This window comes from Sceloporus occidentalis, unplaced genomic scaffold, assembly GCF_023333645.1.
Source record: "Sceloporus occidentalis isolate IW3139 unplaced genomic scaffold, rSceOcc1.0.p SCAF_30, whole genome shotgun sequence".
Taxonomy (NCBI): domain Eukaryota; kingdom Metazoa; phylum Chordata; class Lepidosauria; order Squamata; family Phrynosomatidae; genus Sceloporus; species Sceloporus occidentalis.
Genome location: NW_028317010.1, coordinates 9,965,910 through 9,986,072, shown reverse-complemented (window position 1 = coordinate 9,986,072; position 20,163 = coordinate 9,965,910). Strand labels below are relative to the sequence as shown.

Here is a 20,163-nt window from a genome sequence, read left to right as displayed (position 1 = left end):
CAAGCGTATCTTATCTTTTCTTTCTATATATTGATGCTGTCGTTTGCTAAAATGTGCTTAAAGTTTCTGTATAAATATATTTGGTCACTGTTTTCAATTCTGAGTTTAGCTGTACGAGGCAATAAAGGTTAAATGAATACCCGATGTTCCACCAGTAAACAAAATTAACAATTTTACCTGAAAGTTATATTTTCTTTTTTTTTTTGCCCTACACATGGTATATTTTATACAGTTCTTTTTAATAATAGATTAGAGCATTCTCAATAATCTGTGTCTATGTGATTGGGAAAAGCAAATATACATTTTATAGTGTTTCATTTTTTTTCTTATTAGGTCTTATTTTCTCACATCTAGGAGAAGTAGAGCTTAAAAGGTACCCTTTTCCCCCATGGTCATATATGTTGCCAGATCCACTAATGATTTGAGCCTCTATAATTAGTAAGCTATTCATTTAAGGTAGAGCTGGGATATGACCAAAGAAAGTAAAATTACACACATTATAACATTTTTTGTTCTGCAATCACACAGCAACAAGTTAATCTGCATTTCAAAGCTCATCCTCCGAAGCATGCATAGCTTTAAATAAATCGCACTCTTCTTTAACATGGCAGTAATCGAGGAGGTGGCCGTACTGCTTCTTCAGGTCTTCATAAAGACAGACAGACTCGTGTGAGTGAGGAAACGGAAGAAGGTTCTCATTCAGCAGCATCTGGACTTGGAACTCTTCCTGAGGAGTCTTCGCCAACTCACAGTGATACAACACAAACACCAGGTTGGAAGCGTAGGGTACTATCTGGCCGCTGCGAAACTTCCTATCGCTCTGTGACCTGAAGCTATCGGCAGTGAGGGGCTCCTCGTCCTTAAACAGACCCATGAGAGCGAGCAGTGGCAAAAGTGTCTCTGCATGTCCGAACTGCATTACCACTGGGGTGGAAATTTGTTGGGACCTGGAAAACACATACAATGTCACTGCAGTATTCTGCATTCGACAGTAGGTTGATAATCAATGATTCTGTAAACAGAGAACGAGCATTACATCCATTTTTTGGACTAATTCTACTCTACGGAAGTCTTGTTGGTACTTAAGTACAAGCTGCGCAGTGTGTTCGCTCTCTAAGCCGTCAGCGCACTTAAAAAATACGCCACTGTACCGTCATCAAACTGAAATAGAGGACACTTATTCTTCCAGTATTATATAATCAAAGCCCCTAAAGCACATTTGGCTCTGGTTGGACTGCACAGGCACTCAAATCCCTCTTCGCACGAATGCAAGCACCTTGGGTCCAAACAGAAAGGTAGTGGGAACAGTTAATTGTCACGTGACACAAAAGCACGCAGTGAAAGGTTGTTGTAGAATAATACCAATAATTTATTTTAAAAAGCTTCTGCGTTATTTTTATGTGATTAAACCATAGAATAAAACATTTTAAGAGTTATTTCACATACTAGAGAATGCAATGGATGATTTGTCAAAGTGGAACAGCACCTTAAAAAAAGTTGAGAATTTAAATATTAGGCTCTTTAAGGCGAGTAGTGATTTTAAGCAAGTGATTTGTTTGATCACTATTATTTACCATTCCCTGCTGCCGATCATAAGCAAATAAACACAAGAAAATAAATATACACGTGGGAACGTCTTTACACAAACAGCTTATTGAACTCAGAACACTGTGGTTATAATGAACTGAAGTTGAATCAGGATCATCTTACATCAGAGTTAACAAAAGAACAGGGAGCACTGTAAGTTCACATCAGACTCTCATGTAATGTCATAACAATGGAACGTTTCAGGTTTCCATAGCAATGCAATGCACTGTACTGCACGATGAAGGGGTTAATAACATATACTTTTTGCTTCCACTACTTGGGAGGGAGATGACTGTTACATTGAAACGCCCGGTTGTTACACTTTCTTCCCTGTCCTGTGCTTCTAAGATCAGTGGTGACCTAAGAGTTCTCTAATGCACGTCTCCCAAGTTGTACGTAGTAGAGGACTCTCTTTAGGAAAAGGGCTTAGGGCCCGAACCCCCTGTCCCTAAATCCTCACCTGATATCCTCTTAACCAGGAGCCCAGATTTTTTGCTGTACATATGTTCAGAAATCATACCGAGGACTTATGATATATTACTCTTCCTTAATACCTCCCAACCGTATAGTTCTGCATGTGACAGTCACGCTTTCGTGGGCAGTAGTAATTATGGACTGGTTGGGCAGATCAGTAGATTTCTCCGCACCGCCTTAACAAGCTGTAGAAACTATTTTGCAGAGACCCCAATCAGATCTCCCATGTGGGGCAGCGTATTCCGGAGCTCTGCTTCAATATGTTGTGAGGTGGATGGAACCACTAACCATGATCCCGCATCCCTCTTACTCCCAGGAATGTTGGGAGGTACGCTCGTCCTAGAACCTAAATTACATTAGCAGCATATAAGGACCCGCCCCCCGGATGCTAACCACACCCCTAACACAATTCTTTATATAGATTATATGGAATGTATGCAAGTGCAAGTATCCCATCCCAGTTAGCTGCATCGGCATCTCCCATGACAACCGGCGCACGTAAATGAGGTTTCCTTCAATCTAATTGGTGCTTAAGTGGTTTTCCGTTCTCATGGCGGACATGTAATAACGTGATAGACGGCGTACTGCTTATGTGCATCTTGGCTGAGGATGGTAGATCATTTGCCTTTAGTCAGGAGCTCTGACTTGGTAAATACCGTGTACACACCGACCGCTCTGTATTTTCTGACTGCGACTAGAATTAGTCAGGTCATTGACTCAAGCCTCGTATTTCTTATGCTGTAGACACAAAGTGTTTTCTTTTTCATGTATAAATGTTTGAGGGAAAAACACTTCTGATTTTAGTGTCTTCTGCCAATATGAACAAGATAGAACTGTATATACAAATTACTACAGTTATAAAGAATGTCTTTACATTTTTTAATAGATAATGATATAGATATTTATATAGATTTATTCAGGGCCAATACAAACCATTGTGTGGAAATCTGTTCATAAACAGGACTATGCATAGGACACGTGGTCATGTGTTCAGACTGGAAGAAAGGAGATTTAGTCTAAAGAAGAGGAAAGGGTTTTTTACAGTAAGGACAATAAGGATGTGGAATTCTCTGCCTGCAGAGGTAGTTTTATCGGCGTCTGTACAGACGTTTAAACTGCAACTGGATGGATACTTGGAAAAACATAATATTCGGGGATATAATCTTTAATTATGGGGAAACAGCTTATTGATCCAAGGAGAAATCTTGGGGTCAAGAAGGAATTTTTTCCCTGGTTAGTGCAAAATTGGAAAGAGCCAAACTGGGGTTTTTTGCCTTCTTTTGGATCAACAGCAACAAATTAACAGATATAGGAAAGGCTGAACTTGATGGACGCATGTCTTTTTTCAGCCTATATAACTATATATTCCAATCTTAACAGATATTGATAACTGGACTGACCTAATACTTAATGACATGTAATAAAACACATGGCTCTATCTTTATGTCAGGTATGAACCCTAGAACATGCTCAATGTAACAAAACTGGAATTTGTACCTGTGCACAAGGTGATCATGCATTAAATATAGTTATGGAAAAGACAAAAGTATGGTATCTAGTCAAGGATTTTTGACCACTGCTTGCCTTCAAAATAGCATTCATTTTAACATACCAGATGTTAAAACAACACAAGAATATAGAATGCACACACCAAAATAATAACTGTATATATATATATCTTCTAAAGATATATATATATATATATATAGAATGCACACATCAAAATAATAACTGTATATATATATATCTTTAGAAGAGACCTGCTACATGTGATCCCTAATCTAGCTTTACAGTCATACCCTCCCTTTCTGTAAAGAATGAATATCAAGATTTTGTGTTTATTCTGATAACTTTTATTGGGCCAACATAGAAAAAGATGAAGAGTCACTTAAGTAATCATGACCTTAGAGGACTCTTCTTCTCATGGAATTCCATCTGAAGAAAAGACCTCTGAAGTCTCCAAAGCTTATGGGACCTACACGATGACCTCAAAATGATGTATTGTAATTTGCAATTTAAGTTCAGTCTGGTGTGAATAATAAGTCAGCAGTCAGTAATCAAGTCTGTCCGAGAAGATCAAGAAGTATGATGATGGCCGACGAGCACAGAAACCGGAAGGAACAAATATTTCTACAGTAAGCATTGGAGAGTCCAAAAGTAAGACACGATAGTTAGTAATTTCATATAATTGAAGGGAAAAGTTTAAAACTTGAGGTTGTAAAACAATTTATTGCCGTTGATTTTTATTTTTTTTTTACCGTTACATGATATGTTGGATTTTATATGAAGGCTCATTAATAGTAATAATAAGTGATAAGGTTATTAATGATTCATACTATAAGCACAACTCTTGGATTAATACAGTACAAAGCTTGGAGAGAGAGAAGTAAATATAAATAAATATTGGAAAAAAAAGAAAGTGCGTTTTAAATACTTAAGTCCTTAATATGCCACAAATTGTGTTGATTATTCATGTTAATCAAAGCAAATAAAAGCAGCTGTGTGAGTCGGACCAGATTCATTCGCCTTTTTGCTAATATTAGTTATTCTCAGAACTGACAAATGTTCTATTAATTAAGAAATACATATACCAATACCAGTTCATCCTCAGTTGCATTATTTTCTTTTTTTGGGGGGAGGGGGGGTGAATAATAATTAATAATATTTTTAATTGGTAGATTTAGTAATCTTTGGCCTCAGGAATGAGGTATGGAGAGATTTTGCCCCAGTGCTTCTTGTTTTCACTGCAGTTAATAAAATGTAAAGATTGCACGCGTGGAAAGAATATATGAGCGTAGATATCACGGGTCCATGCATGACTCTGCATCAAACAGGAAAAGTCATTCATTTATTCATTTATTGGCTAACTGATATGCGTTGGACTGCAAGCTCCCAGGACTACTTAGATAGAAACTCAGAGGATGTCTTTCATAAGGCATAACTCTAATTTTTTTTATTGTAAACCCATAAATATTGAGATTCCAGAACCATTTTAAAGGGACCATCAGATTTACTTTAATACACATGACAGCAGAATGCCCCTTTTCCATTTCCCCCTTCCACTCTCTTTCCCTGCCCCGGTCCCCTTGCTTACAGGAGATGTGTTTGGTCGCATACAAACTTCTTTAATATGCATTCTTCATTGGTGGATCTGCATGGGGCACTGGAGTGTCCATTAAACCCTCCAACTTCACTTCTAATCCAAGAAGGGGCGAAGTGGCCCAGCCTAATCTTAGTAGCTAACAGATCGCCATCCATGGTCCCATTATATGTAACTTTGGGTTTGAAACCTCAGGTACCTAGGTGTGAAACTACAGCACGATATGTATTGTATTATGAACAGAGTTCATTTGCTGGTCTATTAAGATATCAATCATCTCATTTAAGCTTACTTGTAAAACTATTCCCCATTCCCTTAATTTGATTTGTTACAAAGTTCACTTGCTACCGAGCAAATGCATTTCCATCATGACTCAGCTATATACATACAAAAATACATTTCATTCAGTATTATGTTGTGTAAGCAACCGGAAAAACCTGATACAAGCACTGCAAAGACACAGATATCTGCTGTAATTAATGGCCCATTATGATCATAAATACATCAATATTATAACGCATTACGCAAGAAGTCGCCTTCACAGTCACATCACGTTATTTTCTTAAAGACGATATCTGCATGTACCGATTACTTGAGCAATTGTACTGACAAGTTCTTGTTTTATAGTGCTACAGTGCATTACAGTTTTGTTGCATTACAACCTGGAATTAAAATGGCGGTTTGTATAATTTGATTTACACAACTTGCCTACCACTTTGAAAATATTTTATTTTATTGTCAAACAAACAAGAAATAAGACAAAAAAAAAACAGAAAACTTTCCAGGCACCTCTAGGTACAAATATCTGGGGTGTCATGCAGTTCTTTACCGAAAAATATTAAGAAAATCCATAAGATGTGTATTGGTGGAAGGTGAGTGGGGACATGAGTAGGAATGAACGTTACTTGTGGGCTTGAACAGCACTAGCTGGAACTGATGTGAAGCATCATGGAGAATACAGCTCTTTGCTGCATAGAACTTAACATCATCTGGGGTAGGCAACTCTGTCGTATACCTTTACTACAAAAAATCTGGCTCCACATTTCAGTTCTAGGTATAAAAACCATCATCTACCTATACACATGCAGCATGGAATTATTTTCATTCATTTTATTGCTGGCTTAATGCATTTTCCCCTTTAGGGTACTTTAGAATTCAGTTAGAAACGTGGTTGAAAAACAACTTCAGCCATTTCCGTGTCAAGGTTACGGAAAAGTCAAGTCTAATATTGATTAGCTTTCACATGCGCTCTTTAAACTTGTCTACCTTAGCGAGACAACTGTTACATCATCAAAAGCCGGTTACCTTTATTTGTTAGAGTCTCAAAGCAGACATGTGATTATGGTGAAGAGTATTGGTACCATGTGATATAAACCCTTTGCCATGTGCTTCTTAGCCACCCTCACCACATCACTAATCTCTGGGGCCACCATCCTCTATGATCACCAGGATATGATGTCATATCTCGGTGTGCTGTATTTTAATAATGTGCGCCATGCAAAACATTCACTATGGAGGCTATGCCGACTAGGAGATATCTGATCTGTCCAACTGGCTCATGCAGCAGTGGCAATCTGGGGACCCTGATCACCCAATACAGCAATTTCTCACAAGTTATGTGACAGAGGGGCTGCAGCCCCCTGAAACTGCTACCCAATGGTGATCATCACCTCTCCAAATACCCACTCTCCATGCCCCAGTGTTATCTCCCTTCCTCCTCCTGCTCCATATCCAATTTGCCCCTCTGCTCCTGCCCCTAAGTCCATGCGTCGTTCCCAACACATTTGTACTCATACACAATTGAGAAATAGCATTGTTTATACTACTGTGTTCCAATAGCTATCTGTAAACTTACAGTTATCTCATCAGTGCTCCGTTCTATGTTCAATAGCATTCTTAACACAATTTATTGGGGTTAATAGTTAATCAATGCAGAATAATAATTATACAGATATACTTTGTTTCATTTCCTCGTTTCTTCTACAAGTATCTGAGAACCAGATTTTTTTCACACACAATCTTAATTTGTAATTATGATTATGCAGTTTAACACAGTAAATTGCATAGCATTCAAACAACCACTTGATGGTATCATTTACAGGTGTACGGTCTACTTATAAGTGTATATGAGCATAACTGTCAATGTACACCAATCAGCCATAACATTATGACCACCTGCCTAATATTTTGTCGGCCCCCGTTTGGCCACTAAAACCGCCTCAACCTGTCGAGGCATGGACTCCACTAGACCTCTGAAGGTGTGCTGTGGTATCTGGCACCAAGTTGTTGGCAGCAGACTATGGTGTCCTCGAGTGTACAAATCCAGCCAATTAATTTTGTCCCTTAGGACTTCCTCGGGGCACTGCCTCATTGACAATGAGGGGTGGCTGATTGGGTATAGGAGGTTTCTGGAGGGGTTGGCATGTGTTCAAATTTTTACGAGCAACGTTACCACCTGTATTCAGCCTTCACTGACTTCCCCTTTCAAGAGAGTGCCTTTTTATTAAATGGTTGTCTCTAGGTCATGCTAGGTTATAAATTACATATTGTCACTGAACGATTAGAGGATGGATAATAAATAAATTGTAAATCTGGTTCTGCATTAAGGAAGTCAATTAAGTGATCAAAATAGTCTCTGGGGAAAGGTATCTCTGTAGCCTTACTCTGCTCTGGGTGTGGGTCCCCCAACCACTATAGCCGTAGCCCCCTGGAACTGCCCCCTTTTGGCCCATGATTGATCCATCCCTGTAGTTGTGAGACGAGATGGCACTTAACAAAAAGACATCCATTCAAATTCATTGTACAAATACTGCTTATATTATGCATATGATTAGATAATAGTATGACCCAACCTAGGTAACAATTCCATTCCAACTCAGTACAGATTAGTTGAGAAATCAGCTTTAAAAAACAAACAAAAAAAAAAGCAATGGCTCAAACCCAGAAGAAGTTTGGACACCAGCTTGTAATGCTGGTAATTCCCAGAAAGTTCACTGTTGTTGATTTTCTTGGTAGAATCCCAAAATCATTCTGCGCTGGCTATCTCAAGTCCAGATGTACGCTACTGAACAACATTCACAAAACACTGACCTGAAGATGGTGAACTACTGTATAAGCAGGAGGTCAAAGGCCAGAAGAAAAAGGTTCACTATATGCAGAAAAGAATCAGGACGCCTGACCATTACAACAAAGATCCAACTCAAAATCTGCTCAAAAATTATTATAATTGATAATTAAAAATACATGTTTTTTGCTTAAGAAAATCATTTATTCTAAAAGCTTTGACATAATGTATTGTTGATGTCGTATGATTCAATATTTCATCTTACATTTTACTGAATAAATCTGGAATTACATAATTTAATATAATCAATTGATAATCTTGTATGGGGAAAAGCATGTGAATAAACCTCTTAAACTTTATACTTAAACAGAGTTGCCTTTCTCCTGCAAAAATATTTTGGTTTCAAAGTTCACTCCCAACGCAAGCTGACCTTTACAAATAACTGAAAGTTTATTTGGAGTTTCTGTGTTCTTACGAACTCATATAACACAGTAAAAGGACAAAATGTTTTGTTTGTCAGGACAATTGACAACTAAATTCTTCCAGTACAATTATAATAAGGCAAAAGATTTTATTTCACTTGACAACCGGTTTAACCATCAGTTGAAGTTTTCTTCCTGAACTTTGCGATACTGTTCTCAACTCTTTACCACTACGAGGGTCAAACAATACAGTGCCAAGCTATCATAATAAACCAATTAAAGCAAAAATACGTTGTCTTGTAAACTTTATTTGAAACTTACAATTTGCCCTCCCTGGAAGTTCTCAGTAATTGTCATGGGGTAGCTGATCACAGGGTCTATGGGGCAGTCATTAGATATTTGGGGTTAAAACACTAATTTCCATCACCTTCTTCTCGTACCTGTCAGAAGCCATTCCCCCACATGGCTCCTGCCCCTGCTCAACTCCAGGCCACCTCCCAGGAAAGTAGGAGAGACCTTCAGGCTACCAGACCCTCAGTTTGTTCAAATATCTATATATATCTATACATTTCAAAATGTATCTTGTTCCAAACATCTTTACACGGGGTCAATAACACACGTGTCTTTTTTCTAGCTACTAAGAGGTTATGTTTGTATACAAGACTGAACCTTACGATCACGTGGAAGGCACAATGTCTGAAACATCTCTATGAGATCTGTGAGCTAGGGCTTATCTGCAGCGTGCAGGCAATTCTTACAGCTGCCGTTACTGATCCAGTTAGAGATATAAAGGAGTAAAAAGTAAAATCATAAGACAATATTCAGATATGAAGGAAGGAAGATAGGCAGGTATCAGAAGATACTGTGTACCCTGTGATGCACTTTGTGTATTGTGAAATAAAATGAGTTTGCATTACCCTGGAGGAGTATGTATCACTGGAAAGAGTGTATTTGAAGTTTAGTGACAACTGCAGTAAAGTGGTAGATGAAGGAACACTTAGTCAGGAGCCACAAGGTGAAACCAGAGGTGATAAAAGCCAACAAGTTTTAAAATCTAGTATGAATGTGACTCTAAGGCAGTTGGGGTTCTGTGCCTGCAGTCCATGCAATAAGTTAACAAGTACTATTTCAACTAGAAGGAACGTACTCAAGCAATTGCTAGAGACACTGATGCCTGACCACTGCCGCTACTCTCATGTGCGTACTTTATCCGTTACAGATTATCCATTTAGATATTTAGGAAGGGACCACCTCCCCTAGCCTCTCATACACACACACCTGCCTCACGTCCCTATGATGCACCTGCTCATAAAGAAAAAGTTCACCTCTGAGAACTAGTAATGAGTGGGTTTTAAGAGGCCACGCAGTTGTATAAATGTATTGAATGGGGTATATAATGCTACAGAGATCGTCTGTGCTGCCCCCTTGTGTTACACTGTTACATAGTGCATGCCTCGGATCGCTAAAGATTTATACGCATGTTTGCCTTGACTTTTTAAATCACATCTCAGTACTATCAAAATAAGCACTGACACGTAAATAAGCTTTAAGTGTAAAATTCAACACATATAACCAGCGCAGTACTTTCATTTATTACACAGTAAGCGTTACTGCATTTAGTTGTTCGGATTCAAAGTTAAGCTCTACCAATGAAGCTGCCAGAAAGTTCAGCCAATGTGGTATCTTCCCTCCACCGCTCGATATGAAGCCCCAACTAATCTTTTAGCTTATATTTACACGTTCAAGAACGTATCTAACCCTGTTCGGCACTGGGGTTTGCGCCTGCTCCTACTTTGTGCAAGGTGCGGTGCTACCACCATAGGGCCATGCATTCCTATGCTATATGATCCACCAGAGGTGGATGGCCCAATGCTAAAGGTCACTTTGGGTAAGCCCTGCTTGATCATTTTGGATGGATAAAGAAGAATTCTAACCTGCCCCAACCTACCCTTGAATTGCCATCACCCTTTAGATGGCACTGGATCCCTACCATCAAGCAGATTCATGACTTGTTTTGGCAGATTGTTCATGGGCCTCTAACCCGGGAGATTTTATATGGAGATTGCAGCCGTAAAATGAAGACGCAGAAGTAATTTTATATTTATACTCTAATGAAAATAAAATAAAATGTCTTCACTGAAAGTGTAACTTTTTAATTTACTGCAGCAGAAACAAAAGCATAAAATAGAAAGGTTTTGTTTCATAAATTCCTATCTTTATTTCCTTTCCTCTATTATTTCATATACAGTAAGGCACTTTTATATAGATGATACTAGTCATTTAGCATGCAATAGTATGTTTGTTCCTTATATTTAGCATCATGGTGTGGAGCGCACGGTGTTAAATAAATGTACTTATGTGATATAATTGTATTGCTTACCGTTAGAGGCAACAAGTTTTGGGGGGGTTGCTAATTTAATCAGACTAGAAATGCCAGCTGTGATTATCCCAGACAATAATTTGCTTCTGTATTTACATCAACTGAGTATACATCTCATCAGGGAAAAAGCTAATTACCCAGGACAGATGAGATCGGATACTTTATTACTTCGCTGGACTGCTGCCAATTACTCAAGCGCTGACGATATAAATTAATTAACACATTTTATGCATAAGCAATAAAACCCAAATCTAATAATAAATACACAACCCTCCCTGTTTACATATGCATCAATGTTTATTAAAGCGCAATAACACACCTTATGTGGGACCCAAAGCTTTGAGTCCAACTAAATTAATTTACTAAACATACCCGGATCTTCTTATTATTTTGGTTTTTTAGTTGCAATTGTTTTGGATATCTTTAAAAAGTTCATCTCATGGGAGCTTGTGTGACAGCCACCAATGACCAATGAATTTCCCATCCCGAAGTTCTCTCCTTCGTCCTCCCCAATTCTTACAAGTGCTGTCTCAGCCGATCATCAACAATCAACGAGTCTACAATGGGGACCGATAACTATGGGGGGAAATAATCAGGCAGAAGCCAAGAAAGCTACTCCCATGGTATATACATGAAGTGAGTTTCTGACACAATCAAATTGCCTACTTATTTTATAGGGAACAAATCATCAGCAGACCGAAGTGGAGCAACTGCTGCAGTTTGCAAAAAAACTCTGAAGGGTGACCGGGAAGAAGTCACATCTGTGCCTCCACATCGCACGTGTCTCTTCCTAATGGGCCTGCACAACGACTGCAAAAACATGCCAACAAGGGAGTAACCGAGTGATAAAAGCCACCCCCTGTCCACTCAGGGCCTTGCATGTGGTTTTGACCATGGAACTCACCATCTAATAAGACCCAGCAAAGTCTTTAAGGGGGAGTCTCCCCCTTAACCAAAAGGCAAAGCCCACAACCCTGGATATACATTTGGTTAGCGCTAACTGAAAAACATATATATATATATATAAAAAAAGCTTTGTTACCATGGCAGTTTGCTCACACCAGGCGGGGATTAAAGTAAAGTCTAATCCAAAAGCACATGCTGCACTCTGATTGGTCCCTGTCTCACCCAGCATTACAACTCCCACAAGGACAAGTATCTACTGCTGCCCTCCCTGTCTGTCTGCTCCCTCTCTCCCGCTTATCCTCCCAGCACCTTCCTGCCCCCTCTGTTCATACACAGGCCTTCCATCTTGACCTGCACCTTCCTGCCTCCTTTGGTGTGACTCTACCCCCTTATTACACCAGCAGAACTAACCAACAAAGAAATAGAGAGGACGAGAGAGAGAGGGAAATAGAAGATAAGGGACAGAAGGAGGGGGAGAGACTGAAGAATTGAGTGATATAAAGTCAAAGAGATAAAAGAAAGAGGTGGAGATTGTGAGGGAGAAAGAAAGGAGGAGAAAGAACTTAAGAAAAAAAGATAGGAGGAGAAAGAAAGGAGGAGAAAGAAAGAAAGTGGGAGATAAAGAAAAGGAGAGACATAAAAAAGAAAGTGGGGAAAAAGAGGGAAAGCAAGGGAGAGAAAAGAAAAAGAGAAGAGTAAACGTGCATATATTTAAATGATGGACATTTACGCTAGTAATAATAATAAGCACACATGATTGTTCATTTTCGGTGGTGGATTCAACATCAGTGACAATTCTACTTCTCAATCTCCTCAGAATTGGATTAAACTCTACAAACCAGCTCATCAGTTGAAGCTTTGCGTTACCTTTTGCTTTCAGCGACTGCAGCATCTAAATGTTTGATGATATGCTGAAATAAGTTACAGCTGGATCTGGTGTTAATATCAAATCCGTACCCACGTTTCCAGTACTGTTTCAAATCATTAAGATATTCTAGGACCTAGGGAAAGAAAAAAGACACACAAAATCATTTGACTCATAAAAAGTTCACAGAAACGCAGTATTGCCTTAAACAGCCTCGTAAACATGAATGCATAATCAAAATATCAGATGCTCTAAATATTACACCACCTTTATCCTATAAACAATGCCGCCTTAGGAACGTTTATATAAGATGAGCTGTACTTTCGATATGAAGCTCAACACTCACCTTTCCATCTTCTTCATCAAACAATTTACACCACGGAGAGTCCGCGACATTGTTAATGGCCAGTTCAAACGAGCAAGTGAAAAAGGCCACTTGAATTAAATCTGTAATCAATAACAACCAAAGCGTTAGCTCGGAGTATCAGTAAAACGCCAGCGTATCGTGGGCAGCTGAAGAAGACACTTTGAGGTCAGTGGTAACAGTTTTACTTGAGAACCGATGGCTTAGAAAAAAGAAAAGAGAAGAATTATACATACTTCTAGGAAACTGATAGATAGTGATGTTCTTGAGGGCTGATGTGGAAGTATCGGTGACATGAACAGCAAAAGCAACAGCTACGCTATCGAAAAAGAGCCATATTTATATGCAAATCAATAAAAAGTGATCCCTTTATAACATTGCCTGTGAAAACTGGCCCTTCATTACTATATAATGTGGGTTATGTATAAAGAAATTACCATTTAAAAAGTGATCATATTACTGTAGTAACCCTGACGGGAACATTTGAGTGGTTGCTATGGTGCTGAGACTACTTTTTCACACTTTGCACTTGAATCATTTTTAATACATACCCCCCCATCCCAAAATGCTCACACTCAGCTTATTCAACCAATACTTATACAGGGCCGATACAAACCGTCCTGGGGTGACCGGTTCATTGCCAGGACAGAACAATGAAGAAAAGTAGTTAAAGCAGCAGAAAGGGCCAATAATCGACATGCACTGTACCTGCGCTTAGCTCACGTTCGGGAACATTCAGGTGAGCTGAGATTTTGCGAATAACATTCATCATTTCTGGACCCTGCTTAAATTTGTCCAGTTCATGCATCGCTGTGTCGTTGTCTTCTACTTGGACCACAAACTTCTCACAATGGTCAAAAAAACGCATCAGTGTGTCGTTGATGAGTGGTTCTCTACAGGGCACATCTGACAAAGCAAAAGCAACTTACGCTGTTATATGACGCAGATCAAAGATTAATTTGTTCATTTCCCATTGCTTTAATGTATATGGATAATATTTTTATTATGCAGCAGAAATGTTTAGAAGCATAAAAGGTAGACGGACAGGGTCCATGCTATATTTACTGTCAAATATTAGATGTCACCAAAATTTAAGGAGGAAAAAACAGGACCAACCAAAAATAGAATATACATTTTGTATTGTGTTAGCTTTGTGCAGCTATATTATAATTGGTTTCCTTCAATTTGTGGTACAAGATCAACCCGATAAAAACCCAATCTCACTTCCAAATCAACAGGAAACAATGGGCTTCAGAGGGAATTTAAACGTTTCCCATATCACCTCGTGAAACACAATGGAGTTGGCTCAGGTAAGAACCCTCACAAGGATGTAGAGCACTTCATCTCACAGATGCCGCGTTCAGAAGAAACATGGACAATTTAAGTTAATGAAACCCACAATGTACAAGGCACTGCTTACCTGTGTCCTAATTTAGCCTCTCCCATGCTATCTCCCTTGGCATCAGCCCAGTGTCCACAGTAGTCTAACAACTCATTACTGGGTTGAGCTGCATACCAGGTAGAGTCAATACACCATTTACAAGCCCTTGCTGCAGTTACACGTCTTAAAGGGACAATTAAACTTTGTCTATCACTTTACTATATGTACATATATTTAGGTATATAACTGTAGTTTTAATACATATGGATGTATGCATGTATAAAGAACAATTCTGCAACGAAATGTCTAGCAATCAGCAGGAATATTCCATTGTCTGGTATGATGACAGTCCTAGAGTGAATACTTTGGCAAAGTTTTCTAGTGATGCTAATCAAATGCAGCCACAACAAGATATTGTGTTATCACACCAAAATAAGAATACATTAGGTATAGTAAAATTTAACAAAATATTCAAAATAAATGATTTACCTTCCATTTCAGTGTCAGAGTTTTGAGGAAAGCCAAAATAACCATGTTCAAGTCCGCTAATAAAGGCTTTTGTGCTATCTACACATCTATGCTTTGAGCTGGTCAGGAATGACATTTTGCAATTCTTGAACTTGTCAGCGGTGAAGAGCGAGGGGAAGAGAGTGGCCAACCTTATCGCCAGATTCTTCATATCTTGCTCTCCCTTTTTCACCAGCTGTCCATCCATCCAATCTTCATACCACATATCCCATTTCTGAAGCTCTCCGGCTAGCTCTGACCCATCACCGCCATACTTCTGAATCAAACTGTACATTTTCTTCATCTTTTTTATTTGGTTTTTGGTTGGATACCTTGTCCCGTGTCTGATTACAGATACGATCTTGAGAGGTGTGCATGTGTCAGGCAAAAGATCTTGCTTTCTGTTAACTAGAATTGGATTCTCCAGGAGAAATTGATTTACTTCTTCATACCTGGTTTTGGTTCCAAAGTAAGAGGCTAGACTAGGGGACTGACTGATTAAACAAGTGTGTCCTCCACTGCAGAACCAAGTCACAGAAATGAGAAGCATCTGAACGGCCTTTGGTGCACATCTTCTGTATGTGCTGAATGCAAAGCTCATGATGACAATCTCAGAAAGAGTACCCGAAAAGTCTTTGACGGTACTACTTATTATACCAGAACCAGTATTGGTTGTTCAGTTTTCCTGTGATCACTCGACACCCTGCAGAGGAAATAAAATGTTAGCATTCAACACAGAATATTACCTACTGGACAATCTGGTACATACACCCTGAATTGAGAAGAAATACTGACCATGTTGTGGTGGGATGGAAGGTACTATAGCAAAGACATTCCACAAATGTTATGGAAGTTCAGGAAATGAAAGTCATCTGGAGGGGGTTCTTAGGGATGTTTTTGTGCCTCACTATAGAATACAGCTAATTAGAGAGAAGTCGATTCTTTCGTTGAGCATCTGTAAGAAGTTTGGATACTATACTGTACAGCCAGTTAGCCCAGTCCAAGGTTTTGGCCAAAAGAGAGATGTAGGTACCACCAAAAAGTTTATGAGACCTTCCTCAAAACCATATTGTTATGCCAATGAAACAACCAAAACGATCAAACAGCACCATACCACGTCCAACATCCACCGCTGTAATGACGAGAACAACGGAAGGGATCCCTTGTATCGTGATATACTCTGCTTGTGAGTTAAGCAGACAATAGTGTACATTATGAAATGACCCCACAGAAATACCAGATACTTATATGAGTAAATGATTATGTAATAAAAAAATTCATTAAGTGTTAATATATTGAGTAGGAAAGTATAAATAAAACAAAGAAAAACTCAATTACCATATTGGCCCGAATATAGGCCGCACTTTCCCCCCCACTTTAAGTTTGGGGCCTATATTTGGGGTCTAGCGCCCGACGCCCGGGACATGCAGTTCCGGGCACCGGGCAGGCAGCGGGGGTTAGGATACAGATCCCCCGCAGCGGTGCAGGGGACCTGCATCCTACTCCCCGATACGCTCAGCCTTAGATTGTCTAAGCGCATTGCGCAGGCGTTCACCGGCTGCGGCGACGCGCGCGTAAACAACCTTCGCTGCCGGCACGTCTGCACGATGTGCTTTAACAATCTCCCTTGCCGGGAATTCCCACGAGGAGAGTCCCGGCAAGGGAGATTGTTAAAGCACATCGTGCAGAGGGGCCGGCAGCGGAGGTTGTTTACGCGCATCGCCGCAGCCGGTGAACGTCCGCACGATGCGTTTTACCTCTGCCCCAAGACTTACCAGACTCTACGCAATATGCGTATACAACTTCTGGTGCCGGCACATCCGCTGAGTGCCGGCACTGGAAGTTGTATTGCGTAGATGTCCCCCGTCGGCCCCGCAAGACACTCGGGAGTCTGCTCTGGTAAGTCGGGGGGGGGGGACGGAGTGGCAGCATATCTCGGGGGGACGGGACAGAGTGGCAGCATATCTATTAAAAAAACTTTTTCTTTAAAAAAGCACCAAACTTTTAGGGTGCGGCCTATATCCGAGCCAATACGGTATTATTATTGATAATATTATTAGCCTTTAAAATAATAGGATCCCCTTCCAATTTGTTAATCTGACTACCAATAAAATAGTAAATGAGACAATTGCTATGGTAATAAAAGCTATTTTCACCAGAATCACTTTAAAAAGCGGCCCATTTGTGCCAAAAAAAAGTTGGATGAACCAGGGGGCTTTTACTACGATCAAAGTAGCTTATCGAGTTCTTCTTATATTTTTTTATAACACAGGTGTATTTATGTCTATACAGATCAACGCCAGTCACCATAACCATACATCTACACCATACACATATCCGTTTATTATTATATTTGGGATAGTAAGAGGCTGCGCCAACACTAAGCAAAGTAAGTTCCTGATTACACCTTTAGCCCCTTAAGGACAGTGGGGGGTCCCTAAACCCATTGAAAACAATGCATTTTGAGCCCGTACATGTACGGGCTTTGTCATTAAGGGGTTAGTATGCATTCTCCTCTGTGTTTATTGCCCTGCTAGATTGTAGATCATGCAAATGAATAACATATTCAAATATGACACAATTCCAATAGGATCAGCACCATGGCAACCATGCTTTATTATTACATTTTATTGATATAGCGCCGACAATTTACGCAGCGCTCCTTATAACACATATATTCAAGGCGTAGGAGAAAAGGAACTGACAGACAAGCCCATACATCAGATAAAGAGGGCCCTGCCCGTAAGCTTTCGATACAAAGTACATTGATGCTATATAAATAACATAATAATTATAATCATTTTCTGTTACACTAAATTACACAAAACTTTAAATAGCCTTTTGTGTGTGTTTTAGGTTAGTTCTGTAATGACATACATGCGGAATGCACCGTAAATTATAGAATACTACAGCTTACATGCAAAGAGTACAAATTGTCACTACAATTATAACTCCAATTCCAACAGAAATATAAATACATTTAAAAATGGCATTTTTCCCCCATACCGGACCATGGATCTCTTCTAACCGTGTAATTGTCTCGCTGAATCGTGCACCATCGCAGGCCAGAAGAATGAGCTGGAATGCGGATCACACTGACTGTGTGGCTATCAAGAGGGTCTAACCTGTGTGCTGCACTATCATGTCCACAACTTTCTCCATACAGGTCGTACGCATGCGCGCTAAGAACAGCGCCTCGGCATTACCACTGCGCCTGCGCATCCAAAACCAGAAGGCGCCTACAAGAACGTAAAAAATGTAGTACGTATGCGCGTAGCGTTGAGCCAGCGGAACGTTTGGGGCGCTTACAATGTTTCCGCGGTGGCATTATTTCGTGGCGGACCACCAAGTCTTTACGGGTTCGATATGGAATTTCCAGGCTGCTGCTTCGAGGACTCGGTGTTTTCAGAGACAAGGGAGCGGGTGCCACAATCTGGGACACCTTACACCGCCCGACAATGCGAGCCGCAGGTCCGGGGCTGTTTTCTGTGACACGCGAATTATGTGGAACTTTTGCAATTCAAGTTTGGGGCTGCCACGTCTGGAATATAAATCATGTTTTAGTATGTGGAAGGGGTATCGTGGCTCTGATTGTTAATCTACTCCTGGTATTAAATGTACGAGGAGTCCTGTGAGATTTGGGAGCCAGTAGTCTGTTCATTATTAGGATATTTTGCAATACATGTGTTTAATGTGCTGTCCAATGACCGGCAGTAGTATGCTTTGAAATATAACATATCCTAACTTAAACTATATTCTAACAAAAACATCAATTAAGTAAATAATAACGATTTCAGCTAAAAAAAAAACCCCAAAACACCACAACCAACCTTTTCCAAGTCTGTTTTTGGCACCTAATTTGTTTCAGAATGTACTGCAAAATTTTCAATAACTTTTTTTTGAATATGCTTTATTCACAGTGGTTTAACAAACACATAAACAGTGCTGATTGCACCGAGATTACTACAGTACTGAAATTCCGAGGAGACCTGGCATATAAACAGGAAGACTATCAGGTACATCCTTTTTAATCCATTATTAACGTCACATTGCATCCCAACTTATTTTACTGCTGGATAGCATTTTATGTTTTTGTAACATGTAAAATCTATGTGTATCTAAAATGTATTTAGCGTCGCTCCGGCATACGTGTTAGGTGTAGTCTTTGGGGTGAATTCACTAAAGGCACCGTTTCTAGGAGCGTTATGGTTTCAACTTACTCACTATGTTTTTGAAGAGCCAACCACAGTGAGCTTTTGCTGCAGGATGATTAATGCTGGCCCTTTATAATGTATAGTTAAATCAGTGAGTGTTCTCCAGTCTCCTCCCCCATTGAATCAAACATTATATAGGGCCAGCTAATTCTTTCATGTTGGTAACCATCATAATGAATACTGAAGTGAGAGCGCAAAAACCACAACTCTCCTGTAAGCTCCACTGACAACTCTCCTGTGTGTGAATAACCCCCTTTGTGTACAAAACATCAAACTGTTAGGTGGATTGCAATAGCTTCCAGTTACTTTAAATGAAACATGAAGTATGGCTCGGTATCGATGTTCAGGTACTAGACTGAGTGTATAACTTAAAGCCGGCGATATATCAGTGCAGGCATTGCGTCCACTCGTAATAAATATATATAATTAGTGTGAAACATGCTGGTCTGTATATGTAAGAGCTTAGTATGTCTGCCATATGTATACAATTTGGAATAGTTAGATGCAAAATATGGGAAGATGGCAATAGCTACAATAATTACTGATATGGCTTTACATTTATTTAGCAATATAGCATATTAAGGATGGAGATTCAGAGGCTGCTAAAATTTCATTATTTTTTTTTCTTTCATAGAAGGCTTTGGATGAATATCAGAACTGTATCATGGTATTGCCAGGGACCAATGCTGCCATGAGAAGAGATGTCCAGGAGAGCCAAGCACGCTGCTTGCTTCACCTGAGAAGATATACCGAAGCACGACAGATCTCTGAAACACTGGTAAAGTGTTTATATAAAGAACCCATGTTACAATGTATTATTTAGAAAGATGTGCTAGCATGATTATTGAGCAGTCTCTTCAGGATTTAAATCACAGTACTGCTCATGTAGTCTGGAATCA

At 39.6% G+C, this 20,163-nt stretch overlaps 1 protein-coding gene across 1 annotated transcript; it reads right to left on the bottom strand.

The window, feature by feature from the left end:
• Positions 1-547: 547 nt before the first annotated feature.
• LOC149299023 (multiple inositol polyphosphate phosphatase 1-like) lies at positions 548-18,227 on the bottom strand. Its single transcript, XM_089486830.1, has 7 exons — positions 18,176-18,227; positions 15,708-15,753; positions 15,033-15,568; positions 13,871-14,068; positions 13,145-13,245; positions 12,801-12,934; positions 548-947 (listed from the first exon to the last, which is right to left on the bottom strand). The coding sequence occupies exons 1-7, from the start codon at positions 18,225-18,227 to the stop codon at positions 548-550; spliced, it is 1,467 nt and encodes a 488-aa protein (XP_089342956.1).
• Between the last annotated feature and the right edge of the window lie 1,936 nt (positions 18,228-20,163).